The following is a 27,530-nucleotide window of genomic DNA, read 5'->3' as shown; positions in this document are numbered from 1 at the left end:
CGGGTTAGAAAGCACCCTAAAACAACCACCCTCCGCCCACCCACCTTTACCCTACGGTGGTATCCTTACAGTCGAATTTTGTTTTTGGTGTGTGTTGTGTGTTCCTTTGCTCCTGCTTCCAGGGCGTAGGAGTGAATAAATTTTCTTTTAAGCGAATTCTTTAAAGCAAATGATTAGTTAGTAAGCCGGGAGTGTGTGCTTAAGGTTCCTAGTGGAAATATCTCAAAAAGTGTGGTTTTCACCAGCAAAAACGAAAGTGTTTCAGTGTGTCTTTGTTCTCTGGCGAATTTTTGTGGTTAGACAGGGACATTTTCCAATTAGTGGGGAGAACTCAAATTTAAAAATCATGCTACCATTATGTATGCTTTACAGGACTTTAGCGACGCCTTAAAGTAGGCAAAGTGAAAATGAAAACACCCACACAATTGAAAAATCAATAATCACATTCGGTGTTTGTGTGGGTGGCTAGGTGGGAGGGAGGCTTGTACGTGTTCGTGTGTGTGTACTACGATTAAATGCCGGCGCGTAGTATCGGCCGAGTGGCACAATAACAACAAAACGTGCGAGAGCAAAGGATACGATTAATACAAGTGTAAACAAAGAGAACGAGAGCTTTACAGTTGCGTTCGATAGGAAAGTAACGAACGGAAGAAGAAGATTCAAATTCCTCACCCCTCCTATTAGCAAGGAGCAGGCACAATCATCAGCATTAGACGTCTTCCGAATGCCAATCTGCTTTTTGTGAGCACCATGCAGACGCTGCGCAAGAAAACGAGTCCTTGTAAATGTGAGTAGTCCCGAGTGTATAACTTTTAAAAACTCAACGGGAGAATGGTGCTTGTGATCATGAATGATCGATCGGCTTGAACGTGCCTAGTCCCCCTGGCAGCTGCTGCGCCGTCAATGTTCTCGGTAGGTGCAAGGTGTGTTCTACCTAGGGTGCGTCATTGCCAGAGTGGGCTCTCAAAATAGCCGGCCATTGGAGTGCCAAGCCAAATTAGGCACCCCAGGAGACCGTGACTGAGCCTCACCTTTTTTGACTGCACCTTGGCAGGTGGTAGCCGATGCTCAAGACAACAACAAAGAGAGCGTCCGAGTGACACTGAGAGACTGTCGTGTTTTTTTATCATTCTGAATGAGAATCACAAAATAATAGAGTGAAATTTGTGTTTGTTTATTTGTTAAACAAATTGCGGCAAAAGTCCAAAAGCAACAACAGCGGCTGGGCAGCGCTCTCTCAATCGCTTTCATTCATTCCATGATCACGGATCGTTTTCGGTAGCGGCGGGTGCTTCTCGTTTGCCTCTGTGTGTGTGTGTCGTCATTATTTGTTGTCTCTTGTTTTTTTTTTATATTGTTGTTTTTTTTGAATTTAATTAATTGTATGGCAACAACATACATAAAGTCGCGAAAAATCATTGTGTGCACCCGTCCGTCCCGTCCAATTCCATTCTTCCCGCTCTTGATTTCGTGTGTGTGTGGGCCATGGAATATCACACGAACGTGCAGATTCTGGCTAAGACTGTGAGGCTGTGTTAGTGTGCGATCAGCGATTCCTTCAGGATTCGATCCGAGAAGATGGTCAAATCTCTGGTTTCCAAGCTGTCGACAGCCTCCTCGAATCTCTCTCTGGCCAGCACCTTCGGCGTCGGCAGCAGCCACAGCAGCAGCGCGGCAGAGGAAACAAATTACGCAAAACGTTAGCGCAAAAAAAAAGCAAACAAAAATCTGAATCGCATACACACACACACACACACACACGTGACTTATATATGTATACGCTTGTGCGCATTCTATTTTCCAGATCGCAATGATCCGGGACGATTTTTCGGCGATGGCGTTCAATTCAAGGCCAAACTCATTGGAATATTGGAAGTGGGCGAGGCCCGGGGCGATCGTATGTGCCAGGAGGCGTTGCAGGACCTCAAGATGGCCATCCGTGCGGCGGGGGAGCACAAGCAGCGGATAACCATCCATGTGACGATCGACGGGCTGAGGCTGCGGGACGAGAAAACAGGCGACTCGCTGTATCACCATCCGGTGCACAAGATATCCTTCATCGCCCAGGACATGACCGATTCGCGGGCCTTCGGCTACATCTTTGGCTCGCCGGACAGCGGGCATCGGTTCTTTGGCATCAAGACGGACAAGGCGGCCAGCCAGGTGGTGCTGGCCATGCGCGACCTCTTTCAGGTTGTCTTCGAGCTGAAGAAGAAGGAGATCGAGATGGCCCGCCAGCAGATCCAGGGCAAGTCCCTGCATGAGCACGCCAGCCAGCTGGCCTCCTTATCCGCACTGAGAGCTGGAGCAGCGGGTCATGCAGATCTCGCCAGTGGCGGCCACTCCCTCACCCTGAGCTCCCTCTGCGGTCAGGATGCCTACTCGAATGGAACCGCGCGGCTGGGCGTCAATCTGGACGTGGCCAAGACCTCGGGAGCAGCAGCCAAAGAAGTAACCACTCCATATGTCCATGATCTCTACTAATCCGCCTCGCTCTTGTAGATCTCTCCCGAATCTGTGGCGGATCTGGTGGATCTGGAGCAGGAGTTGACCTCCCTGCAGCGCGGCATCACCCAAATGGAGAGGATTACGCCCAGCGAGCCGGGCATGCACCATCCCTCCAGCGGCGGAGGTGGCGTCGTCGGCGGCGGGCATCCCGGCAGCCTGGCCAAATCCGCCAGCGAGGACGATCCCTTCGGGGACTCCTTCATCTGTGTGCCATCGTACAGCATCTTGCCGCCGCCGCCCGAATCGGGCCGCAACCGACACAAGCCCCAGAAGACACCCGAGTCTGCTGCCGCTCTGGATGCCATCCTCTCGCCTCCTCCTGCCGGGGTGCGTTCCTCCCCAGCCCCGGGCGTTGCCAGTCAGGCCTCTGGCGTGGACAATGACGACGACAGCTGGCTGCACGAGTTGGACCAGCAGAACGATGTCTTTGACACCACCAATGTGGTGGCCGCTGTCCTGTCGATGGCTCCTCTGGCGGCCAGCGAATCCACGGCCACGCCCACGCAACAGTTGACGGAAATGTCCGCTACGGCAGCTGCATCTCTGGCGGATCTCGACATGGGCGGACTGGCGGGCCTTACGGCCACAGCAACAGCAGAGGAGCCAGCAATCATGTCGCTGGGTGAGTCCCAAAAGAGAGAAGAGAGAGAGAGAGAGCGAGAGGAGAGGAGAGTGTCTCTCCTCTGCTTTGTTGTAGGATTTGTATGTCGTCATCCCCATTGAAAGTGATGAAAGAGCTGTCTGTGAGGCACGATGGGAGTGGCTGTAATGGGCAGAAGCTGTACTCGCAAGCGATGGCATGCCGCCACAAAAGGGAACGCCACAATCGGAAAGAATTCAAGGGTCAAATCAATTGAACTGAAACTTAATCTATGGGCTGCAGTGCGTCTGGCAGCTTTTCTCTTCCCCATAGATCGGATTTAACTTTAGGTTTTTCGTAGAGTAGGTTAAAGGTTAGATCTGTCGCCTTTTCTCTGTCTCTCTGTCAAAAAGATGCATTTCATAGATCAGAGATGTACGATTCTCGAACCACAAAGAATTGATCGAAATCTTTAGTTTAGGTTCTTCCCAGGCCTTTGTTTCGTTCACAGATGTATTCAAAAATGATTGAAATCCTTGGTTTAAGTTCTTCTTTCCTCCTTTTAGCCTGTACACATACATATATGATACCTTTTATCTCCACTATCGTCGCACAGGCAGCTCTTTCCGTGGCTCCATACGAGTATCCTTGTATCCCGCCAAAACTAACCTAAAACCGTACAGTAGAAGAGGCAGGATAGAGTTTCCTTCTCTGTGATTTCTTTTCATAGATCTTTTGTGTTCCCAAACCACTTTTTTGATTTTGTTTTCCGACACCGTAGATCTTCCCCTCTCAAAGATTATGATTTGTCTGCCTTCTTCCATTCGGGGAGGAGGAGGAGGAGGCGTCTCGTGCCTCCCAGTGCATTCGAGATGCACTCTCTCTGCCTCTGTCTGTATTCCATCCGTTTTCTCTGTGTTATTCCATTATGCTACTGCTGCAGATGCATTCACGGATCTGGATCCGCTGGGCACCGGTCGCACCCGGCCGTATGTCGATAAGAAATACTTCTTCCAAGAGCTTAAGAATCCACCCAAGAAGCTGCTCAAGGAGCTCAGTGGTGCGGGTGCCGTCGGTTTGGGTTTGGACACCGGCAGTCTCTTTTCCACGGAAGAGGAGACGGGTTCGGGTGCGGGTGCGGGTGGTGCCAGCAGCACCACTACCATCGCTACCATGACCACCACCACAGCAGCTACTAACATCACAGCAGGTACTAACCAACACCACCACCATCAAACACTAGCATCCAACACTACCACCACCACCACCACCACCACCACCACCACCGATCCACCGCACCAGCAACAGTCACAGGCACAGCCACAGTCACAGCCACAGTCACAGCCACAGCCACAGTCACAGTCACAGAATAACTCTAATCAATGCACTTGCACCGCCGCAGGGAATTCCGATCCGCTACTAACCACCGCTGCAGCCACCAGCGTCCGCTTGGGCGGCAGCCACCAGCAGCACCACCATCACCACCTGCTACTAACCAGCTCCAGCGCCGCTTCCGCTCCCGTTCCCGCACCCACAGCCACACCCGCAACCAATCCCACCTCCATTCCTGCTCCCATTCCCACGTCCGCTCTATCTTTTCCCATTTTATCCGCCAGCGCCGAAGACTTTTCGTCCGCAAAGCTGAAACTTTTGCTTAGAAGATCGCCCCTCACTAATCCACCACCACCGCCAATACCCACTTATCCCCCCACCTGTGGGTCCACCTATTATACCACAGAACCGCTGCCGTCCTCCATCAACGCGACGACGACGCTGGAGGATCGTCAGGAGACGGCGAATCCGGTGCTGCTGCCCCGCGACACCGATCCCTTCTCGCCGACGCGCAAGAAGAGCGACCCGGATCCCTTCCAGGAGGGTGATCTCTTCGCCAAGCTGGATGCCTTCGAGTTCGATGCACCTGCCCCCGTGGCAGTGGCAGTGGCCGCCGCAGTCCCAGTTGCACCCGATGGGGCCAGGAGCAACGCTTTTAATGGACCGCTTCAAGTGCAGCTTCCCCCGGAGAAAGGGGAGCAGCAGATGAGCACCGTGAGGAATCGGCCCACTGTCTCCGCCTCCTCGCTGCCCAATCCTCTGGGCGGAGGCGGAGGAGGGGGACCCCTGGATGTCATCTCCAGCATCAGCAACAAGAAGATGCCGCATCTGTTTGGCCAGGCGAGGGGCTTCTCCAAGCGCGGCGACTCCTCCTCCTCGGAGATCGGCTCCAGCGTCAATATGCGGCGCCTGCAGGAGAGCGATTCCCTCAGCGAAACGGAGGCTGCCCCGGAGCCACCGCCTCGTCCGGACTCGGCCCCCTGTTCTGGGCCACCGCCTCTGCCGCCCAAGAAACAGTTCAGCGACCTCGTGATCCGGCCGAGTCCCGCTCCGCCGACTGCCGGTCGGTATGAGTATCTGAACAGCAGTTCCTCTTCGACGCGACGCACCCTCGCGCACTCTCTGCCGGACGCGCCGCCGATTCCATTGCCCTCGCGTCGCGTGGGACGCACGGATGCCTGCTTTCCGGGTCCCGGCCGCCCAAGAAAGCCCCATCAGACGGAGGATGACTATATGATGCCGCTCGGACCGCCGCCACCCCTGCTGCCGCCTCCGAATCAGGCATCATCGGCAGCGGCATCGTCCACGGCCAGGGCGCGTCCCCAGCGGCAGCAATCGCTGGGAAGGCCGCAGGACATTTACGAGAACAAGGCGGAGATCCTGGCGCAGGCAGTAGCCCACGAGGGCCCGGCAGGCCCCGCTCTGGCTCCTGACATCACGCTGACGCAGTTGCTCACTTTGGGCATGGATGATCTGGCCGTGAAGCTGAATGTTCCCGCCACAAAGCTGAGCACAATGACCCTTGTGCAGCTGACGTCCTACCTGTCGGAGTACTTGTCGTCCAGCGAGAAGACCAGCCAATCCCTGGCCGCCCCCGCGGCTCCGGCTCCTGTCGCCCCACCAGCAGCCACAGTCGCCGCCGCCGCCAGTGCCACAGCCTCCTCCTCTGCGGCGGTCTTCAAGGTGAGCTTCGATCAGCAAACATCCTTTGTGGCCTCCTTTGACGACACCTTCGGCGAGGACGAGGCAACGGCGCGAGTGGCCTCGCCGCCCAAGGAGGCGCCCATTTTTGAGGCGAACTTTGCGAATTTCAACGAGGCTCCGATACCGGCGGCGGCTGCAGCGGTGGCTGTGCCCTCGGCGGATCGCTATGCGGTCTTTCGCGAGATCATCGACCAGGAGCTGCAACAGCAGCAGCAGGAAACGGATCTCATGGGGGATCTCACGCCGCCGCCCGTCGACGAGCAGGAGGCGGCGCCAGAGGCGTCCTCCCTGGGCCTGGGCTTGGAGGCGCACACGGAGATTCCGCTGATCGATTCCATTGGCACGAGAACCGCGCCACCGTCTGCCCCGCCGCCGCCGCTGCCAAAGATCGACACAAAAATCACCGAAGTGGTGGCCCAGGCCAAGGATCGCTACGCGGCCCTCAGGGACATCATTCTGGTGGAGAATCTCTTCGACAAGCCGCAGCCGCCGGCGCAGGCGCAGGCCCCCAAGGCACCGCCGGAGAAGGATCTGCTGCAGGACTTTCCCGAATTCAGTGACGAATTCAACGAGGACCAGGACCTGCGGCAGATCATGGACCTGCCACTCGCCGAGCAGCAGCATCCGCAGGATCGGCACGGCCTTGTGGACAGTCGCGGCTTCCCCGCAGAGCCCTCGTCCTCTGCCCTGACCGTGGACGACGATGACGAGGACGAGGATGCAGATGCGGGGGGAGAGAGCAGCATGGACAGCAACGAAAAGGACGGGGAGGAGCCGGTGAGCGGACAGGATCAGTACGAGAAGCTGTCCACCTCCACACAGCAGCTGGATGCAGTGGTTCCCGCTTCTCTTTTGGAGGAGGAATCCTCCTCCGTGCCGCTGCCTCTCCGCTGTCCCAAGCAGGATCACAAGTTCCTGTCTGTGCTGACGGCCCCCCCGGGAGGCGGCAGTGGCAGTGGCAGTGCGAAAGATGACATTGAAATCGATGAGCTGATGCATCGCGCCATCTCCAATCTGTCGCTGGACTCGCGGGAGCGCCTCTCTCCGGCCACCTCCTCGGCGGCACCCTCCAGAGGAGCGCAGAGTCTGGGCGTGCACACGCCCTCGCAGCAGCAGTTCAACGATGTCAGCACTTCGCCCATTCCGCTACAGAAATCACAATCGCCAGCTGCACTGCAGCCCTCGCCAGTGCCATCGCATCTGTCGGCCGTCTCTCAGCTGATAGACACCGCCACCAAGCAGATGATGAGCGAACGAGAACGCGAGCGCGATCGCGATCGCGAAAGAGAGAAACAATCGTGGGCCACCTTTGACTCCCCCAAGGCCACGGGCAAAGGCAAGGCACGCCTCACGCTGCCACCGCCGCCGCCGCCTGCCTCCAATACCTCGCAGCAGGACACCGCAGAGTCGCCGTGCAGCTCGGATCCCCGCGATGACGGCTGGTCGAAGCAGCAGCGCCGTTGGGCCAAGAAGGAGCGCCACCAGACTTCGTCCTCGTCGAGGGATCTGAGTCCTTGGGACGACGAGACGCCAGAGTATCTGAAGAGACGGCAGCAAATGCCACATCCGCAGGTACAGCCGCAGACGGATCGTCATGGTTACTATATGAGGCATGCCAGAAGAATGAACTCCTGCGATGAGGATTACGAGTGAGTGCGGGGCAATCGATGCCTTTTCCTTGCGGATTACTGATTAAATCTCCTACTCCTTTTCCTTTTCTTTGGCACAGCTACGATGCAGAGCTGATGGCCCGCAGGGAAAGAGAGCAGCTGCAGCAAAGGAAGTTCAAGCATGGCCTCTCCCGCAGCAGGGATAACTTTGATCTGGGTGAGTCTCCGTCTGTGAGGGTTCTTCCTGTATCCTCCTTAACCTTTTCCGCTCCTCTCCCCTCCCCTTATAGATTCCCCCAGTTGGTATCACCATCCCACACATCACACCTGGTCGCCGCAGGAAATCGAACAAGGAGTGCGATCGAGTGGCCGATCGTTTGAGCGCAGCGCCTACGAGCGCTCCAGCTATGGGCCGCCCATGTACGCGGACAAGCGGGGCGGACAGCAGCAGCAGCAGCAGCTGCGGAGCAAGTATCGGGGGGAGCGAGAGCGAGACCGCGATCGAGAGCGCGAGAGGGAGCGCGAGTACAGGGACTATGCGCGTCCCAGCTACGACTTTGACTACGAGAACGTGTACGAGGAGCAGCGCGGTGGACGCTCGCCCATGGCCTACAAGTCGAGTGGCCGCGGCGGAGGAGGAGGCGACTATCTGTACGAGAGGGAGAGGGAGCGGGACAGGGACAGGGATCGCAAGTCCTTCGATCGCGAGAGCCTGGAGTCCTTCGAGAGCGCCACGCGGCGCAGACGTAGCTTTGGCAGCGGCAACGATGTCTATGGAAGCCTCGACAGCCGCGACGAGTATCGCGGCGGCGTGGACCGAGAGCGCGACAGGGGCGAACGGGATCGCGAGCAAATGAAGACGCGTTCCCTGAGGAAGCCCACCACCACCTCGGGGAAGCTACGCATCAGCGGGGACATTGACTACGAACAGGATTCGGAGCAGGATTTCCAGCAGCGCGAGCGGGCATCGGTGAGGAGTCTGCAGCGTCCCAGTCAGCTGGGAGCCGACGTGGTGCTGCCCATCGGCGGAGGAGGAGGCGGCGGCGTTGGCGGTTCCCAGCGACTGCGCAAGAGCAGTGGCTCCAGTCCCTGGGATGGCGAGGGTACGTCCCTTCCCCAAAGCTTTCGTTCATCGGGTCTCATAAAATCGTTTAATTTTCATTTTGCAGAACCTGCTTTGCCTGGCCAAAAGTCCTGGAAGCGTCCGGCAAGTGCTGCCGAGACAGAGCGACGTCTGGCGGAGAGTCGTCGGGCCGTGGCCTTGGGACAGACGCCCTCCGATGGGGAAAAAGAGAGAAGGTAACAAGACAGAGACAGACAGAGAGAGAGAGAGAGAGAAGGCCTAAAAACATCTTATTCTATCCCCCTTTAGATTCCGCAAGAAAACTCGTGCACGCAGTGCCAAAGACTTGGCCTCTGTTGGCGGCCCTGGCCCTGGCTCTGGCTCCTCCTCGATTGTGAATCCCCCACCCCCTCGCTATGTGGGCGGCAGTGGGCGTGGCATTCGGGATAACTACGATTATATGAGCAGCCATCAGCAGCAGCTGCAGAAGCAGATGCAGCAGCGCAAAGATGTGGATGTGGACGACGACGATGTGGCCGACGACGACGATGATGACGATGAGGATTATGCGGATGATGAGCCGCCCACGGATGAGGATAAGTTCGAGCGATTGAATCGCAGGCGCCACGAGATGCACCAGCGAATGCTGGAGAGCGAGCGCCGTCAAATGGAGCGACATCCCACGCTGTCGAAGCTGCAGTCAACGCAGAATCGTTCTCGCGGCGGCGGAGGAGCCGTAGCCCCCCCGGGGGTCAACAGTGACTATGGCTTTGTGGATAGCTACGAGCAGACGCCCACACCGACGCCCCGATCGAATGCCAGCAGCACGCCCGCCGGATTGATGAGCAGCGGCATGCTGGGCAGCGGCGGGGAGTCCTCTGCAGGCGTTGGCGGTGGCAAGTTTAACTTTGACGATGGCTTCGAATCGGACTTCAACCAGAGCTCCCCACCGCCAGCGCCCGCTGGCACGGCCTCCAGCTGTAATTCAACGCCCGCGGGCCCCATCTCGGGTGGCAGCGTGGCCAGTGGCGGCTCCAAGTCTCTGTTTCGCTTCTCCAATGACTTTTCGGAGAAGGGCGGCGAGAAGAGGGAGCACTTTGAGATGGATCCACCGGCGACCTCAACGCCACCCATAACCCAAAAGCTGCGATTCGATGATAATGTCAAGATCTCGCAGTTCGATGATGCTGCCTTCGAGGATGATTTTGCCAAGGCCTCGTTTGACTTTGAAAAGGAGCAGACGAGTGCAGGAGGAGGTGGCGCCACAGCAGCCGCTGGAGGATCTGTTGCTTTGACCAGAAAACAAAATATGCGCACCACAAAGCTGCAACAGCGGCAGGAGCTCATCAAGAAATCGGAATCTGTTAATATATTTGCCAAAAAGCAAGAGGATCCCTTCGAGGATGATGAGTTCTTCAAGTCACCCGACCAGGACCAGCAGAAGGACAATGATGGAGAGGCCGCAGCCACTGCGAACAATAAATTCCAATGGAACGAGAATGAGAACTTTGCGAAATTCGATGAAAATATGTGATTTGATCAACTCTTTGCCCAGGCCACGGCCCCGAAGATGGGACCAGGCTTGGGTCTGGGACTTGGCGTGGAGCAGGAGCAGGAGCAGGAGCGGGAGCGGGAGCGAGAGCCAGAGCGGGACAGCATCGATGGTCACAATTATGCAGAGATCGATGTGGTCAATGACTCGGACTTTTGCTACCTAACGAATCTCAACAATTACTACCAGGAGCAGCGCCTCAATGCCCTACGCCGAGGTATGCCTTCCCTGCCGGAGATGAAGACGACAGCCACTTCGACGAGTCCCTGGCATGAGCATGAGCCCAAGGAGGATCCGCCCAAAAGCAAGCCCACGCCATTGCAAGTGCTGAGGAATCCCAAAAAGTGGAGGGTAACCCGTGCCGTGGATGATATTGTAAAGGTGATGATTATTGCCTCCTCGGAGCATGTCCTCGACTACGATGTGCTGTGGTAGGAGGAGGAGGAGGAGTAGAGGGAGGAGTAGGAGCATCGCCAGTAACGATATATCTATCCGCGCACACACACACACACACACACACACATGCTATATATCTAGTCAAAAAACTCCCAATTGCCATACAGAAATATTGTAATCTCGCTAGAGTCTTTCCCTTCCCTCTAGGGATTATGCTTTGAGGCTCACTCCCCATGCCCCGGGCCCCCATGCCCCGCCAGAGATTGTATATAAGAAACGAAAACGTTTGTTAATGTTACTCCTCCCAAAAACAACCGCCCCTACGCCCCTCCCCCTCCAACAAAAAGCGAACAAATTGCAGAATACTCAGAGGAGGCACTTTAATCATCAATAAATCGATGGATTTACTAACGAAAAGCAACTAAACAAATGCCTATGCTAAATGTCTAGCCGTTAAACCTTTAATCCCCCTTAGCCCCCTCCCCTTCGTATAAAGTTTATCCAAAGTGCATATAGGATATAGAAATAATACGATCCTATACATCATACTCGTACATATATGTATAAATCGTATGATTCGATTGAGTGTCTAGTTAAATAACTAACAAACGACTAAAATTAGTTTGATGTCCACTCGATTTGTCACATCAGAAGGGTTTTTTTTAATATATGATATCCTACATACATATATACACACACATATTTATACGTAACTGAACGAACAAACTGACAACAAACTGAACGATCAAGCAAGTCCTTCCCCCCAGGAACCACTAAGCAGCTATATCGTACATATTATACTAAACCATAATTAATATTAATATTAATATTAATACATACTTATATGTAATGCAATTATACGAATACAATAGTTATTATTATTATCAACCTCTCTACTGCGTCTAAATGTATCTATTGAATTGGTGAGAAGCCAACACTTGCTACTGCGTATCCCGACCGAGGGGCACTGTGGCATGTCACGCGACAATGATTCGGATAAGCGCTATCAGGATTGTAGAATCGTTAGACATTTACATTGATGGATGATTTCTATTAAACTTATGGAAGATCATACGAGTAGAAGCCACTTACGATAATTCCCTTAGAAGAAACGAAAGAGTATCAAATATTCTCGTAGTATCTTTCTAATAGTTCCTTGTACTTTTCAAGTTCCTTTGCGTTTTTCGTTTCTGTAGAAATAGCTAGAAGATCTCAAGATACAAATCATTGAATTCCCTCAGGGATCCACATAGTTCCAGCGAGGCTCAAAGCATCGTATCTCATACAGAAGAATCTCCTGTCCTGGTGTTTGTGGTTGAACGAATAAAGCAAGAAACATGCGAAATGGTAGAGCAGAAAGAACATGCGAACGAATCCAACAAGATACCAAAAATGTGCGTGTGAGCATGTCGCAATTGGGTGAATCTCAATCATAAAAGGCACGAGGTGAACGAAAGCAACAAAGACAATTGCGAACGGAGGATTGGATAACGCCAACAAATACATCGAGTATTTAAACCCACTTCTTTTCTTCGTCTCCCATTCGAGTTCGAACCAGATATTGAATATTCCGCTCATTCAAAATTAATGATTAGTGCTGTGGACCAGGAATATTAACATTGTCGTGCGCTTAAATTCAAACTAAGTCACAACGTGGTATAAAGTACATCGGGAAAAAGTACAGCTAGCTATAATTGAGACACCCCCGGAACCGTTGAATGGCTTGCTCATTGGCACAGATCCAGATTCAAATCTGCTCCTGAAATCATGCGCTCATTAAATTCATGAATCCGAATAGTTCACGGCAATAGTGCTGTGGCAAATGCTTTTCCCGCTCAGCTAGTTATTTAGAATTTACATAATATTCTGATTGATTCAGGAATGAATGAAAAGTCTCTTGCACATCTTTCTGATAATTCTCACACTTTTCACACCATATCTTTGTTCACCCACAAACCCCAATATCTGTGCAAATCCACATCCGAATGTCGTAACACAACGCGTATAGCCATATCAGATCGTATGCAAATTTTGTTACCTCTTTGCCAGGGCATGTATGTAATTTTGGGCCCATTTTCGTAGCCAAATGTGTGACAATTTGGAGCGGCAATTAGCCAGCTCTCTGGTCTCCTCCGCGGTCTGAAGCTCTGGCCAACTATAAAACCGAGCCATCGATTGAGTCCCAGACATAATTCAGTTCGTGCTCACAGACGCAGAAGAAGTAAATCAAAATGCAGCAAATGGTGAGTTGGATTTTGTCATCGGAATCCACCGGCTAGAACTTAAAGGCCTCCTTTTCTGCCTCAACAGTTGGTGATTCTGTCGCTGGGTTTGATGGTGGCCTGTGCCGGAGCAATGCCAGCCGTGGGTCCTGCAGTGTTTCCCGCAGCGTCTGGCTCTCCGTTTGGCGTGTTTCCTGGATCTGCTGCTGCTCCCTTTGCTGCCTACACGAATGGACCGTTTGGTGGCGCCGCTTCCTTTGTTGGTGTCCCCTTTGGAGCCGCTGCTTTTCCTGGGGCTCCATTTGGTGGTGCTGCTCCTTTGGTTAATGCTCCTCTGGGTGCTGCTCCTTTGGCTGTCTCTAGCAGTCAGCGTTTGGATTACTTCAATCAGTTCAATGCCGCCTTCGGTCCGCCTGCTGCCGGACGTCTCCTGGCCGCTGGTCCTGCGGGAGTTGCTGCTCTGAATGCTCCACCATTTCCAGCTTCTCGATTCTCGATCCAGCCCGCACGATTGATTGCTCCAGGCCCATTCTTCTTTTAACCTGGTAAAACTCATTTCCATTTCATAGATTTCCCCCGTAAGAAATAAAAGTACAAAATGGTTAACCACATTCCACAATGGTGTCAAGAGCAGGCCCACGTTTGCCTTTGGTTTGGTCGCGGCTTTCTGGCCCTTGGCCAACAGTACAGTCATCACTCGTATGGGGTGTAATAGATGGGTTATACTCGTATATTTGTATTATAATACGTTGATTTGGTGTTGAATATTATCACAATATTATCAATGAATGCTTCCTCGATGATCACCAGATACTCTTGTAGCCATGGCCATAATTATAGTTGGGGCCATAATAGCCATAGCCATAGGGATATGCCGCAGGATAGACCGAGGGATAGGCCGACGGATAGACAGAAGGATATGCTGGATACGCTGGATAGCCACCACTGTACTTGTAGTACGTTGTGGCTGGTGGGTGATAGGTGGCCACACCAGTGGTTGTTGGCACATAGAAACGATTCCAATTGCGTGCCACAAACTGATAGCTGGTGGGAGGTGGCACCAGTGCGGGAGCCACTGCAGCGGGAACCCCCAGAGTAGTGGCAGGAACAAAGCTGGCCCCGGAGAGGGCAGCACATCCCACCAGGAGATACCCCAAAATGGATACCAATTGCTGAAACAGAATAGATAAGGAGGTAGATCGGGGCGAGATCTTTTCGATATATCATTCCAACTTACGATCTTCATGGTGTGTTTTGTGAGATGGAGGAACTGCCTGGGCCACTCGATCGCTGGTCACTGTCCACTCGTGCCTCAACCAAGCGGCTTTTATACCACCCACTGCACAGTGCATCGCTCGATGGATTTGAATTTCAAATGCAGTTGCCCTTTTAGGGGGATCGGCTGCCATGTTTGGGCCACTACCCACCGATCGGCCGCCCAAGGGCAGCTTTGTAATGCAAAAACCTTTCGATTATAGATGGGCTCTGAAAGGGATGACGATGACGCAAGCGGAATCCACACGAAGACAAAAGCTTCGGGGTCTGCATTTTGTTGAAACCACTGAAGGCAGCTGCCAAGCAATTGAAAGCAGCAGCTGAATCAACAAAAGGGAATCGAATCTTTTGGGGAGCGTACTACTACGCGTATAAATAGAGCAACGATTCCCGTTTCCATCAATCAATGAAGAAGCAACCATGAAGCTCCCACTCCTTCTTCTGCTCTCCTTCGCTGGCTGTGCCTTTGCTCAGATTGTCCCCCGGCAAGCCTGGTGCCGGCAGCCCTTGTCCCCTCGCATGCCACGTCTTGCGGTGCCCGTGCGCCTGATCATCATCCATCATACGGCCAGTGCGCCCTGCTACACGCCCCAGCAATGCCAGGCGGCCCTCCAGCAGATCCGAACGGGGCATCTGCTGAGAAAGTTCCGGGATATCGGCTACAATTTCCTGATTGGCGGCGATGGACGCATCTACGAGGGCCTGGGCTTTGGCATTCGCGGAGAGCATTCACCGCACTACAACAGCCAGTCGATAGGCGTGGCATTCATTGGGAATTTCCAGCGTACGTGGGGATCGGTTCTTCCCATTGAGACTCTCGCTAATCTCTGATACTCCTTCTTCTCCTTCCTGTAGGCACCCTGCCCTCACCACAGATGTTACAGGCAGCCCGGACACTCATCACAATTGCAGTCCAGCGGCGTCAGGTCCTGCCCAATTATTCCCTCGTCGGCCACTGCCAGACGAAGGCCACTGCCTGCCCAGGGCGGCAGCTCCTGGACGAACTACGCAAGTGGCCGCGTTGGCAGCCAAAGCCATAGAATAGAGAGATCCGAGTGCTTCTCTTTGTACAAAATGTATTCTAGCAGAAAACTTAAAACTAATAAAGAACTAATGAGAGTCCCCTCTTAAATGCTCCTCCAGTTGGGCCATGTCTTGATCTCATTGAAGAGCGCCGTGCCCGGGCAGGCGGTGGCTTTGGTCTGGCGATGTCCCAGCAGCGTGTAGGTGTTCTTTAGGTATCCCCCCTGCTTGGCCTTGTCAATCAGATCCTTGGCATTCTGCAGCATCTGCGAGGATGGCTTGGTGCTCTCAAAGTTTCCAATAAACACAATGCCAATGCTGTTGCGATTATAGTTGGGGGCATGGGAGCCCTGCAGGCCAAAGCCTCGTCCCTCGTACACCTTCCCATCGCCGGCGACAATGAAGTTGTAGCCAATGTCGCTGAAGCTTCGCCTGCCCTTGTGGTCCGTCTGTATGGCCTTGATCATTCGCTGGCACTGATCTGAAGTGCTGCAGCCATTGGGATTGTCCGAATGATGTATGATCACATAATCAACGGCGCCACTTATCCTGGCAGGCGAACGGGCAGCCACTGCACCCCAACTGCTGCGCGGCTCAATGTTCAGGGCCTCAGCGGAGAGAGCTGCAAAGGAGGGAGAGATTACGATTAGGTTATCTCCAAGCACACTTATGGCAGAGATTGATTGATGATTACCTATGGCACAGAGTGCCATTAGAGCTGCCAGAAACTTGTTTGTCGTCATCGTATGTTGCTGCTCTTTCGATCTTTCGCTAAACTGTGAGATCTTCTGGCACTCGGAAGCTGCTTAAATAGTAGATTCGTGGACTGATGGCTAGTCGAAACTGGAGATACACTCACTGCAGGAGAAGGTATAAAGGATTTGTCCATAAATAACGCATTTTTAAGAGGTCTACAAGGTCGGGACCTTGGATTAGTGTGGTTTTATAGGGATATCTTGATGTCGAGGCATGGTTGAATCGATGGAAAACATTTCAATCTATGGCCTTAATCCTTCAACTCTCACTTTTAGTAATGGAAGTCTGGTATCCTCTAAATTCCCATCTTAATTACAATTCAAAGCCTTTCGCAATTCGTTTGTGCCCTCAAGTGAGAGTAAACCAACAAACAACACGGTGAAGAACCCTCGGGGGAATCACTAGCGCCCCCAAAGAGATAAGACACTGCTCCCGCCTAAAGCACACAACAAACAAATTGAAAAAACCCACATACAGAAGCACATACTGGTACATATATAACGTATAATATAGAGACCTATATACACAATCATTTCTAAGGTTAAGTTCACTCCTCGATGGCCTTTCGCTGCTTGGCCAAACGTTGCTTCTTGGTCTCCTTGGGCTTTGATTTTCCTTTCCCCTTTTGCGCTGTAGGTTTCGATTTGTTCTCCTTCTGGTGGGGTTCATCCGCAACATGTCGTGCTCCTCCTGCCTTCAGCTGTAGCTTTTGCATCAAAGTCAGAGGGCGACTGGGATTGACGGCAGCTTCCTCTTGCTTTTTGTGGAGCACTGTTTGCTGGGCCACGCGGCGCTTCTGGACAATCTTTATGGTCTTTTCCTTCTCCTGTCGCTTGCGCAGATCCTCCATTGCCAGCTTGTAGATATCCGCATGACGGACCTCAGTGTCTGCGGAAACGCTGATCTCCTCGCCCAGCGCCTTGCCCACTTCGTTGAGCATCTTCTTGAACTGCGCTTGCTCCTGTTCCGTGAGCAATGTGACGGCTGTGCCTTTTCTTCCGGCACGAGCCGTACGACCCACACGATGGATGTAGGTCTTGATGTGACGCGGCGTCTCGTAGGAGAGCACCACATCCACATCGGCCACATCGATACCACGGGCCAAAGCATCGGAGCAGATCAGGCCGTTGATGCGGCCTCTGGCAAAGTCCGTCAGGGTCTTGGTTCGCACTAGGGCAGACAGTTTGCCGGATAGCTCGGCCACTTTGGTGGGGCCCGTGGAGAAGAGTTTGCCCATCACAAAAGCCAATCGATTGGCCGTCTCCGTGCTGTTGGTGAAGCAGAGGAATCGCTTCCACTGGTACTTCTCCACGAGAGCAAACAGTGTCAGCGGCTTGATGCGCAGCTCCGTCACACAGAATTGCTCTGTCAGCTCCGCCGGAGTGGTGTATTTGCCCGCAAAGTGTCCAGTGTTTGGGGTGGTCTCTTCGTCTCCATCCGCCTGCTCCTCACTCCTGGGAACGGGCAGGGCAAACACCGTGGTAAAGAGCTTGGGCTGAAAGAGTCTCAGATTCTGCAGCTTCTCGGGATCCTGCGACATCGTTGCAGAGAATAATAGCTTATGGGGCACCTTCCCATAAGTGGCATATAGCTCTTTAAGGCAAAGTGGAGGCTGTGTGCCAGCCAGCAGCTGATTTGCGGTCTCCCGCACATGGTTGTCCAAATGGTAGAGCCAGTTCTGGAAGAAGGCATCCATGATGCGATCCGCCTCGTCAATGACCAGAAACTTCAAGCTCTTCAGGCAGAAACCCTTGGTGGCATGCAGATGATCCACCAGACGACCTGCAAAGCGAGAGATGAACAATAAAAGATGCTCTTAAGATTGACTCCGAATCCCCCACCTGGTGTTGTGACCACAATGTCAGCCTTGCTGTAGATCTGTCCTTTGTAGACCTCCACCAGCTTCTCCTGCTCGTCCTCCAGGCGGTGCTGCTTAGAAAGGAGGCAGACCTCTAGCTCCGTTTTGCTGCACAACGCACGAATCACCTTGAAGACCTGCAGCGCCAGCTCGGCCACTGGCAGCACCACCAGAGCGCGCACCTTGCAACGTACTCGGTTGTTCAGCAGCTGGACAATGGGTATGGCAAAGGCCAGGGTCTTGCCGCTGCCCGTGGGAGCCGACACACAAATATCCCGTGGGCGCAGGGGCGCCGGCTGGCCCTGTGCCTCCAGGATCCATGGTATGACGGTCCGCTGCACGGGGAACAGGCGCTTGATCTTCATCTGCTTGAGGGCCTGTCGTGTGTGATCCTTCAGGTAGCTTAGATTCTCGATGGAAGCTTCGTCTTTGCCAGCCTCCAAGTCGTCGTCTGGCAGGAGGCTGCCCCCTTCGATGATCGTGGGATATGCCAGCCAGGGGGGCAGCACCTCTGTCACTTTCTTGCGCATGGCAGAGTCAGTGTCGCCAAGTATTTTGAAGTCTTGTGAATTAGTTGGATCCTCCACTGCTGTGGCTTCTTCTTTTCGAGTCTCTTTTGCCGCCGGCTCTTCTTCGTCTACTTTTGTGTCCTCCACTTGTGGTTTCTCCTCGGGAGGCGCTTCCTCCTGCTTTCTGGTCTCAGCTTTCTCATGTTTCCTCTTCCGTTTGGCTGCCTTTTGGAGCAGTTTTTGCAGAATTTCATCTTCATTTGATGTCTTTTGTTCCTTGTCTTTGCGAGTCCTTAGATCCTCTGTATATCTGCGGTTTTTTGGGTTAATATCACAGTTTGTTGTGTGTGCCATATAACTCACCGATTAACTGTGAATAATTCCATTGTTTTAGCTGTTTTTTATTCAATAAATCGTCGAAAAAGGAGGCGCACGTGTTGCCCCCTACACCCAAATATTTGTTGATGTTCTTCTTCTTCTTGAATCACATATGATTGCGATTTTCCTATTCGGCTTAGAATTTCCAGCTACCTAGAACCCTCACCACTGATCGTATAATTTTATTCGTTAAATGTATAAAATTATAAATTAAAGGTTTAATCAAAAACAAATAAAATTACAAGAACTACCGACCCACAGAAATATACCGAAATATACTGCCTCCTTGTAGAAATATACCATAAATGTACTGACGAATTCCTGTTCCATCGTACATATTCCTCGTTTTTGATATTCCGTCGAATCTTACTAGCCATATAGAACATTTAGCCATGCCCACATAATTTTACCCAATAAATAAACCTATTTTCTAATTGACTGGTTTCATTTAAATACTTGCTTTTATTGCATTTTGCGTAAAAAAAGGATTTACCGAAAAAGGTCAAACAAATAACACGTTGAGCTGAAAAAGGACATTATGGCGAGGAAAAGTCCCTCCACGAAGAGAGGATATCCCAACTGAACTGGCAAAAAGTTTACAAAAACGAATATGTAAAAAATTCGTTCTGCGTAAAATGTAAAATATACAAAGTACTTTCATACATTTCAGCTTTTGTCAGAAATTTGTAAAGTGCATTTGGAAAATTTACCAAGTGCAGCGTAGCGCCACTGTGCCATTAATTTTGCAGCGTGGCAACTACATTGAGATTTAAAACTAAATTTAAATTTTAAAAAAAGTTACAAACTTAACCTTTTTTTTTATAGAAGCAAAAGATCAGGAAAACATAAAAATACCTAAACAGTATTTGCTATATCTGAACCAACTAAAAAAAGGGCGCCAAATTCAAATGAATACCAGAAAAGGTGCAATTCTCCATATGGCAGCCTATGGAATAATTACAAATATTCCTCCGACCGCAAAAGCAAATAAATCAAGAACGGAAATAGTCATAATGTTTTAAAGACCAGTTTCCTTGCGGGGGTTTTTCTTTTCCCTGGGTTTTTGGTCGGGTTTCGGTTTCCAGACCGATGCGATGCGTTGATGCGTATTCAAAGTGCCCCCACAACATCTTGGGGATTTTTACACTTGAAGCCTGCCAGTGATTCACACAATTGACCCACTCCAGTCCACGTGAGCGAGAAATGCAAAAATCAAACCACACAAAAATAATTAATGATTATGAGCCAAAACCGGTTCAATGCGTTTCATCGTGCTGCTAGAAAACACCGAAACTTGGTTCTGCTCGAAAAATGAATCATGTAAATGAAGTGAAAGATAATATGAGAACGTCTATGTGTCTATCTTGGAGAGTTTTAATTATTTTCCAAAGCATTTCCGTCTGTAAATTTGTATTTTTAATCGTAAAATGTGTAAATTGCTGTGGTAATTTTATGTATTGCTTTCAGCGCGGTCCAGTTCTGATCGTCTTAGGAGCAGCAGTACCACCTGAACACCTGGTATGGTGACACTCCCTCGTAACGCTGGAACGTATTGCGTATATAGTATATACGACTTTCAGTTCCATTCGCATCGGATCATTTCAGCCCGCGTTCTTTCGTTTAGCACATATTTGGCTTAAAATATCATAAACGTTGAACTGGATCCGGGGTTTCGGGTCGTATAAAACGATTGCGGATATGAAAAATGGTTATTGTAAGGCAAAACAGTCATTGTTCTATTTTTTTTGAGGGCATTCCCCAAGATCCGAACGAGTTTTTGGTTTTGGTGGCTTTCGATTCTGATGGCAGATCCAATCAAAGTTTTTTCGTGTAACTGACGTTTATAACTGGAAAGTTTGCTATCTGTTATTTTCGATCTAATTATACTATATGATTTCTATCGCTTCTTTGCTTCCTTCCCCTTGTAGGAACTCTCTCCTTATCATTGTTCTGGGAAAGACAGTCGCCTTGCGTATCTTGTTGTTTGTACTTCCACTTGTATTTAAACAGACATCGATTGTAGAAATTTAATTGAATAGACTCTTGAAAGAAAGTATGTGCTCGTAACAGTGGAATAGTACCGCCCTTATACTTATAAATAAAAGCGATTTTCGACTTGTTTACGGCCTAATCGTGCCCTTTGTGGCCATATTTTAGGGTTCATTGGGTACAATTGGTATTGGGATTGGAATTTATAATTATCCAGCGGTTGATTGCTACAAATTTGAATAATTTTTGCCAAGGCATGATTCCCAATGCGTGATATACTCGTATGTACTCGTATATAGGTGCGCGTCATAAGAAGGGGAATTCTTCTCGCGGCAAAAAGTTCCATCTGTCATAAGTTCATACTTAACCGGTAAAAGCCAAAAAAACAAAACAGAGATCTTAACAACACCAAGGTGAATAACAGATAAGGTAAGGCTTCGACAACGAGTGCTCTAAACGATAAAATATCAGCTGCATCCTCACGCATATCGGTCTCATAATTGGTTATCAATGAAGATCAAATACAAATAAAGAAGTAGGTGGGGTATTTATCATTACTTAGTAATTGAAAATCATTACAGATTTAATGTAGATGTTCTATGGGTACTATTTATGACGATCCCAAGGAATATGAAGGTCTGAAATTGTGTGCATTTGCATTCCTCACCCCACCCGAAATGCACCCTGATGCCAACACCTGCTAAGCCTCTCCAAGAGATAGGAATAGAAAGAGGGAAAGATGGAGAGTGGGAGAGTAAGAACACGTCTATGACTGGTACGCACGCTGACGTTAACGCCGCGACTCGGACAGCCAGCCGCTGCCGCCGCCGCCGCTGCTGCTGCTGCTGAGGCCTCGAAACCGCTCCGCAGCCGTACGCTTTATAACGCTAGGACTTAAAGCGACCAGCGTTCATTTGCCAACGTTAACGTTTTGTGATCGGGCTCAAAACGCTCGCGAAAAAACTCGCACAAGTCGCGCGAAAAGTTTGAAACGGAACGAAAAAGTTTAAGGCCGCCTAAAACGCCCAAAGTTTTCGTTCAATAAAAAAAAAACCTAGTTTCGTGTCTAAGGATATAAGAAAAATGTTTAAAATTTTGTTGCCTGCAGTTGTGTTAATTGCCTCGTAAGTGTGCATTAAAATGGTGGAAAACTATGAACAAAATCAAAGAAAAACGAAAAGAAAACAAGCGATAAAAGTCGCAAAGGAAACACTTAAAAAATTAGCCAAAGACTAGCGACAAAAGCAACTCAAGAAACGCGCAACATTTTAAGAAACAATAAAAACAGTAGTTAAATTTAAAAGACTTCATAACCAAAATCATTCTAAAAATACTTTGACATTAATTTAAATAAATACGAAACAACCCAACGACACAAAGCGCACGTAAAACCAGAGAAAACTAACGACAAAAACAGCTATAGAAACGCGTGAAATAACAGACATGAAATAAGAAACAAGCGACAAAAACAGCTACCAGACAAAAACAGCATTTGGAGTGCCTTGAGCTGCCAAAACTCCCCAAAAACTTGGCCCAAAGAAAGCCCCGAAATTGGATTAATTTGGGGAAGACCTTGGCCAGATCGATCGATCAGTAATTGTTGTAGATATCACTAGATCATACGTATAAATTCAAACAAACTCCAAAAAGTTGACAAAAATTGTCGTAATATTTGTCAACGTTTTGAATGTCATTTGATTAGCGGGAGATTCGCGAGGGGCAGAAGATAATCAAACAATATAAAATTGATTAACACTTTGGCATATCGTTTTTTTTCTGCAGATGTCTGGGGAGTCCAGTGAGCAACAATCGACGCTTCCCCAATGACTTTCTCTGGGGCGTTGGCTCCTCCTCGTATCAGATCGAAGGAGGATGGAATGCGGACGATAAGGGTGAATCCATCTGGGACTTTCTCACCCACACACATCCCGAGAAGATAGTCGATGGTTCGAATGCTGATATCACTGCGGATAGCTATCATCAGGTAAGCAGACAGCAGACAGCAGACCCAATCCCCAATCGAGTGGAATCACCATTTGAGTGGAAGTTATGCAAAGAGTTCAAGATCTTTTGAGTAAACAAGCAGCCAGGCAGACAGACGGTGCAAACCGCTGAGGTAATCGCGTGGAAAATATATGACCACATTGCAGTCGATGCACTTTGATGTCGGTTCCGATGTTAGGATTTATGGATAATTACTTGCGAGTTTCTCAATCTCCCCGGGAATCTATGAACAGAAAGATTTAAAAGAGAGTCTTCTCTCATTTAAGGGTACGGAATAGTCCTAACCTTGAAGTGAAAGGATCTCGTCAAAGCCAAGTCCTAAAGTGACTTCATTAAAAGATCAGTAATCAGAGATCTATGATAGCTTTATTTCAAACAGAAATATGATCACTAACAGATCCAGAAGCTTAAAACTTGATTACTTCTTAGGATTGGAGAACGAACACATCAATCTATTAGATATTTATCTCTTCAATAGATCCTTCTCTGACTGAAGTTTAAGAACGCTACCAGAGGTCTTCTTCGATCTCTAGCCTCTGCCCCCAATAACTTTTAAAGCCAAGATCATTTGGCAATTATGTTTAATGGCATGACTTGAAGCAATTACAGTATAAATATTAAGCATATTAAGTAGCCATACAATATATTGATACGCGAATGCGAATACGATTAAGAGTACGAGCAGGGGTACTGGGGTAATGCGTACAAGTGTGGACATGCGATGCCACCACTGGCACGGCACTCATAGTAGCCTCCAATTACAAAACTAATTTGCATAGTCCAGGCCACAAATCTTCAAGCAGAGACTTCTATAAATCATGAATGATCATAGTTGGTGCCAGCAGCACCACCTGTTTGATAACCACTTCTACGGGTAGTAGATGCCATGCCTCCACAGGTGACATGATCAACTTGTCTACCATCTGTCGCTTTCAGCGCCTAGGCTTTAACGCCATGATTAATCGCTCTTCATTTATTTATAATTTATTAATTAATTAATGATCTGGCACTGCCAAAGGGCAGACTTTAAGGGTGTGCCGGTGACTAAATGCTAAACGGAACTCGGGTACTGCCGTAGATTCCATTCAGATTCAGATTAGTTGAATATCTTTTTATTTGTATTAGTATTTACTGTGGATACTTTGCATATAAATCTGGAATAACCTGCTGTGAGTAGATCTGTTCTTCGGTAGTATGACCTTTGAGAGCTGTTTGTTATCTATGCAAAAAAGGCTTCAATGGCTGCACAGCTGACCCATTTTCAAGATAAAGATTTTTATAATGTCGATTAAGATACGTCTCAAGATAAGGTTTTGTGTCTATAGAGTCAGATCTTTCTTTCTCCTATTTGTTGATATTTAAGATGTTAAAAAGTCTGTAGCCCCCTTTAAGCTTGAAGGAACGTTAAATGCTTAGAGAATAGATCTTCTAGGTGCTTTCCTTTTATGGAAAACATTGTTCTCAATCGATGTTTAAGTTATCTTTATCAAAGTTTAAGCTGGCAAATGTTTAGTTTATCTTCTAGTAGAAGAAGTGCTTATATATCGATATCTCATAGTTAAATTTATCTAAATCTACATCTAATTTAGTTGCTATCCTTCTGTAGTTGCTTCTCTTTTCTCTCCCTCCCCCAAGAACTTATTTTAAAGGAATTTGCATTGAAATATTTGCCATAATTTAGATATAATTTATCGATTAGCATGTGTTGGAGTATTTGTACGTATACTCGTACATTAATTGTGTCATAATTCGCCACCTAATGCCAATCAATAGAGAGACTTGGAGACAGCCTCAACTACGAACTACAGGTGTTAGGCAGCCCCTGAATGTGGCAGCATGTGGCAGTGTCAGTGGCAGGTGGTTGTCCATCTAGTTATTCATACGAATACGAGTACGAGTACAAGTATTGTTGTCAGACGGCTTGATAAATGAATCAAATGTTGGAACAACCATACAACGCCAATCGCCCCTTCCTTCCCAACGATCGCATTACAGTCTATAACTAGAAGTATCTGCCCCCGAATCGTTCTCAATGTCCAAAGTCATACGACAATTAGCCCGAAGCCATGTCCAAAGTCATAGCCCCCCGAGAACCGGAGGCCGCCGCAACGATGGAATGTCTCACTGCTTTCCAACTGGTTTCCAAATTTCTGACCAATTTTCGTTGCTCTCTTGTTTTGCAGTGGCGCCGCGATGTCCAAATGGCCAAAGAACTCCATGTGGGGACGTACCGTTTCTCGTTGTCATGGCCACGAATAATGCCTGGCGGATATATGAATCACGTGAGCACCGCCGGCATCAAGTACTACTCCAATTTGATAGATGAGCTCCTGCGGTACAACATCACTCCCATGGTGACGATCTATCACTGGGAGCTGCCGCAGCGGCTGCAGGAGCTGGGTGGATGGACCAATCCGGAGATCATTCCCCTGTTCAAGGACTACGCCCGACTGGTGATGGAGATGTATGGGGATCGAGTGAAGATGTGGACCACCATCAATGAGCCCTGGCACGTATGTGAGCACGGCTATGGTGCGGATTACATGGCACCATCGTTCAATTATCCGGGGATTCCCGCCTACCTGTGTGGTCACAATCTGCTCAAGGCCCACGCGGAGGTAGTGCACATGTACCGGGATCTCTTCCAGCAGCGGCAGAAGGGACGCATTGGCATCACCCTGGACACTTCGTGGCCAGAGCCAAAGAATGCCGATTCCGCCGAGGATCGCGAGGCCTCCGAGCGTGCCATGCAGTTCTATGTGGGTTGGTTCGGTCACCCCATCTTCTCGAAGCATGGAAACTATCCGAAAGTGATGATCGAACGCATCCGCAATCTCAGCAAAGAGCAGGGCTTCGGTGTCCGCTCCCGCCTGCCAGAATTCACGCAAGAGGAAATCCGCCGGATCCGCGGTACATCCGACTTCTTCGGCATTAACTCCTACACGAGTAATCTCGTCACGAGTAATGGTCACAATAACACAGGAAAGTTCCCAGTGCCTTCGTTCAATCATGACATGGGCGTGGTGGAGAGTCAGGAGGGTGTCGATTGGCCCGGTTCGGGTTCTGTTTGGCTAAAGGTAAGTTTTAGTTCATTACTAAAGGCATTCCTTACCGAATCTATGTACATAGATAAATATGTTCATGTGTTCGTTTAGGCCTCTAATCTGATAGAAGGATTTCTACCTAAATTGGAACTTTCATTCGAATTGAAGCCAGAATAACTGCCCGTGTCTTTCACATTTTCAAAGATAAAGCTCTTAAACTTCATAGATCAATTTATTTATAGTAATTCTTTCCAAATTACAATTTGTACAATATTATAAACTAAATTCTAGCTTTACTTACGACTGGATACTTATGAAGATACACTACAATTAGAAGATTAATTTATCATACTTATTTCCACCTAAACTCCAAGTTTCATTAGGATAATATACTTCTTAGAACCGTAAAACCCAAGCCTTAGTAAGTATCTATCAGTCGTTAAACTTCTCTAAACTTAGAAAAGTAATTTTTTGTGGATTAGTTGAGCAAATTGATTGTTCTCTCTGGAGATGAGAACCCCCTTGTGGCAGCTGGGTCTGGGGATGAGGTAATTAACTGGGGGAGAAGTGAGGTTTGCGGCTTGAGGCTCGAGGGTGACTTATCCCATTTGCAGTTTGAATTATGGTCTAAGGAATCAAATGGGGGGTTGGCTCTGACACAGGTGGTTCAACGAACTCTACTAACATGTGGCTTCCATTTCTATTTATCTTTCTAGGCGTATCCCAAGGGCATGTACAACCTGCTCAAGTGGATTCACCGCGAGTACAATGCACCCGAAATAATTGTCACTGAGAATGGCGTGAGCGATCGTGGGGGCTTGGATGATTATGCCCGTGTAGACTACTACAATTCGTATCTAGATGCCATTCTAAATGCCATCGAGGATGGTGTTAACATTAGTGGCTACATTGCCTGGAGCCTGATGGACAGCTACGAGTGGAAGGCTGGCTTTACGGAGAAGTTCGGGCTCTATCATGTAGATTTTACATCGCCGAAGCGCACGCGTACGCCCAAGATTTCAGCGCGAGTATTTGCCCAGATCTGCAAGACGAATGAGATCGACTGGAGCTTCCGGCCGACGCTCGATGATCAGCAATTGGTGGCCTTGGCGCAGTTACCCGCTGAAGAAATAGATCCTCGATCGAGTGGAGCCTCTAATATTGTAGGCTGGAGTCTGCTTTCCATCGTTCTGTTGACTTTTCTCAGATGAGAGAAGTAGAGAGAGAAAAAGAGGGTGTAGAGTGTAGTGGAGGCTTGCCATGTATTTTTTTTTGCTACTCGTAGCCCCTAAGTCTTTTCTAAACGTTTTTTTTTGTTGCTACTCGTAGTCCCTAAGTTTTGTCTAAAAGTCTAATATAATCTACTTATATGTATAAAAACTCTAATTTGTACTTAAACTTAAAGACTCAAAACCTGAATAAAACCTTTTGTGATATTAAAAAAGAGAACCTTGTTGAGGGTTTTTGTATTGATGGAAGAACTAAACTTCCATTCACTTCCAAAGTCATTCAAATGTTAAGCAGATCAACAGATCTCTATAGATCGTTGTGACATTTACATCTAGTAGGAACCCAAACCGAGCCAAGCCGAACCGAACCAATTCCTTGAGCTGTCTGTGATGTTGATATTTCCGCAAGTAAATCCACACAATGGAACCAATGATCCGAGATCCAATGATCTTTTTAGAGCACAATGAGCCCCGATGCCTGAGAGATCTCCCTCTGTT

At 49.3% G+C, this 27,530-nt stretch overlaps 8 protein-coding genes across 9 annotated transcripts; 5 read left to right on the top strand and 3 right to left on the bottom strand.

Annotated features, from left to right (window-relative positions):
• Positions 1 to 104: 104 nt before the first annotated feature.
• Positions 105 to 10,340, top strand: LOC6601659 (protein disabled). Of its 2 annotated transcripts, none has more exons than XM_026991686.1 (8): positions 105 to 787; positions 1,805 to 2,451; positions 2,503 to 3,130; positions 4,827 to 7,773; positions 7,854 to 7,951; positions 8,025 to 8,837; positions 8,904 to 9,033; positions 9,107 to 10,331. In XM_026991686.1, the coding sequence occupies exons 1-8, from the start codon at positions 751 to 753 to the stop codon at positions 10,329 to 10,331; spliced, it is 6,525 nt and encodes a 2,174-aa protein (XP_026847487.1). In that variant the 5' UTR covers positions 105 to 750. The 2 variants fall into 2 exon arrangements, with proteins under 2 accessions (XP_026847487.1, XP_026847486.1); XM_026991685.1 differs by lacking the exon at positions 105 to 787 and adding an exon at positions 1,579 to 1,699 and having other exon boundaries at positions 9,107 to 10,340.
• Positions 10,300 to 11,568, top strand: LOC6601661. Its single transcript, XM_026991687.1, has one exon. It carries the CDS (start codon positions 10,368 to 10,370, stop codon positions 10,782 to 10,784), a length of 417 nt encoding a protein of 138 aa, XP_026847488.1. The 5' UTR covers positions 10,300 to 10,367; the 3' UTR covers positions 10,785 to 11,568.
• Positions 11,569 to 12,089: 521 nt separating this feature from the next.
• LOC113566410 lies at positions 12,090 to 13,508 on the top strand. Its single transcript, XM_026991854.1, has 3 exons — positions 12,090 to 12,139; positions 13,034 to 13,209; positions 13,246 to 13,508. The coding sequence occupies exons 1-3, from the start codon at positions 12,090 to 12,092 to the stop codon at positions 13,506 to 13,508; spliced, it is 489 nt and encodes a 162-aa protein (XP_026847655.1).
• Positions 13,509 to 13,770: 262 nt separating this feature from the next.
• On the bottom strand, positions 13,771 to 14,213 carry LOC113566409. Its single transcript, XM_026991852.1, has 2 exons — positions 14,205 to 14,213; positions 13,771 to 14,139 (listed from the first exon to the last, which is right to left on the bottom strand). Exons 1-2 carry the CDS (start codon positions 14,211 to 14,213, stop codon positions 13,771 to 13,773), a joined length of 378 nt encoding a protein of 125 aa, XP_026847653.1.
• A 391-nt stretch (positions 14,214 to 14,604) lies between these two features.
• On the top strand, positions 14,605 to 15,296 carry LOC6601662 (peptidoglycan-recognition protein SB2). Its single transcript, XM_002026721.2, has 2 exons — positions 14,605 to 15,026; positions 15,098 to 15,296. Exons 1-2 carry the CDS (start codon positions 14,663 to 14,665, stop codon positions 15,280 to 15,282), a joined length of 549 nt encoding a protein of 182 aa, XP_002026757.2. The 5' UTR covers positions 14,605 to 14,662; the 3' UTR covers positions 15,283 to 15,296.
• A 5-nt stretch (positions 15,297 to 15,301) lies between these two features.
• Positions 15,302 to 16,165, bottom strand: LOC6601644 (peptidoglycan-recognition protein SB1). Its single transcript, XM_002026722.2, has 3 exons — positions 16,162 to 16,165; positions 15,960 to 16,067; positions 15,302 to 15,887 (listed from the first exon to the last, which is right to left on the bottom strand). The coding sequence occupies exons 1-3, from the start codon at positions 16,163 to 16,165 to the stop codon at positions 15,370 to 15,372; spliced, it is 630 nt and encodes a 209-aa protein (XP_002026758.2). The 3' UTR covers positions 15,302 to 15,369.
• Positions 16,166 to 16,568: 403 nt separating this feature from the next.
• LOC6601645 (probable ATP-dependent RNA helicase Dbp73D) lies at positions 16,569 to 18,955 on the bottom strand. Its single transcript, XM_002026723.2, has 3 exons — positions 18,752 to 18,955; positions 17,863 to 18,698; positions 16,569 to 17,803 (listed from the first exon to the last, which is right to left on the bottom strand). The coding sequence occupies exons 1-3, from the start codon at positions 18,772 to 18,774 to the stop codon at positions 16,569 to 16,571; spliced, it is 2,094 nt and encodes a 697-aa protein (XP_002026759.2). The 5' UTR covers positions 18,775 to 18,955.
• A 2,738-nt stretch (positions 18,956 to 21,693) lies between these two features.
• Positions 21,694 to 27,252, top strand: LOC6601646 (myrosinase 1). Its single transcript, XM_002026724.2, has 4 exons — positions 21,694 to 21,879; positions 22,538 to 22,739; positions 24,943 to 25,836; positions 26,520 to 27,252. The coding sequence occupies exons 1-4, from the start codon at positions 21,839 to 21,841 to the stop codon at positions 27,012 to 27,014; spliced, it is 1,632 nt and encodes a 543-aa protein (XP_002026760.1). The 5' UTR covers positions 21,694 to 21,838; the 3' UTR covers positions 27,015 to 27,252.
• Positions 27,253 to 27,530: the final 278 nt, after the last annotated feature.

The sequence above is a fragment of the Drosophila persimilis genome, unplaced genomic scaffold (assembly GCF_003286085.1).
Source record: "Drosophila persimilis strain 14011-0111.01,24,50 unplaced genomic scaffold, DperRS2 tig00000686-arrow-arrow-pilon, whole genome shotgun sequence".
NCBI lineage: Eukaryota > Metazoa > Arthropoda > Insecta > Diptera > Drosophilidae > Drosophila > Drosophila persimilis.
The sequence above is the reverse complement of the archived record's forward strand: the minus strand, read 5'-3'. Positions and strand labels throughout refer to the sequence as shown.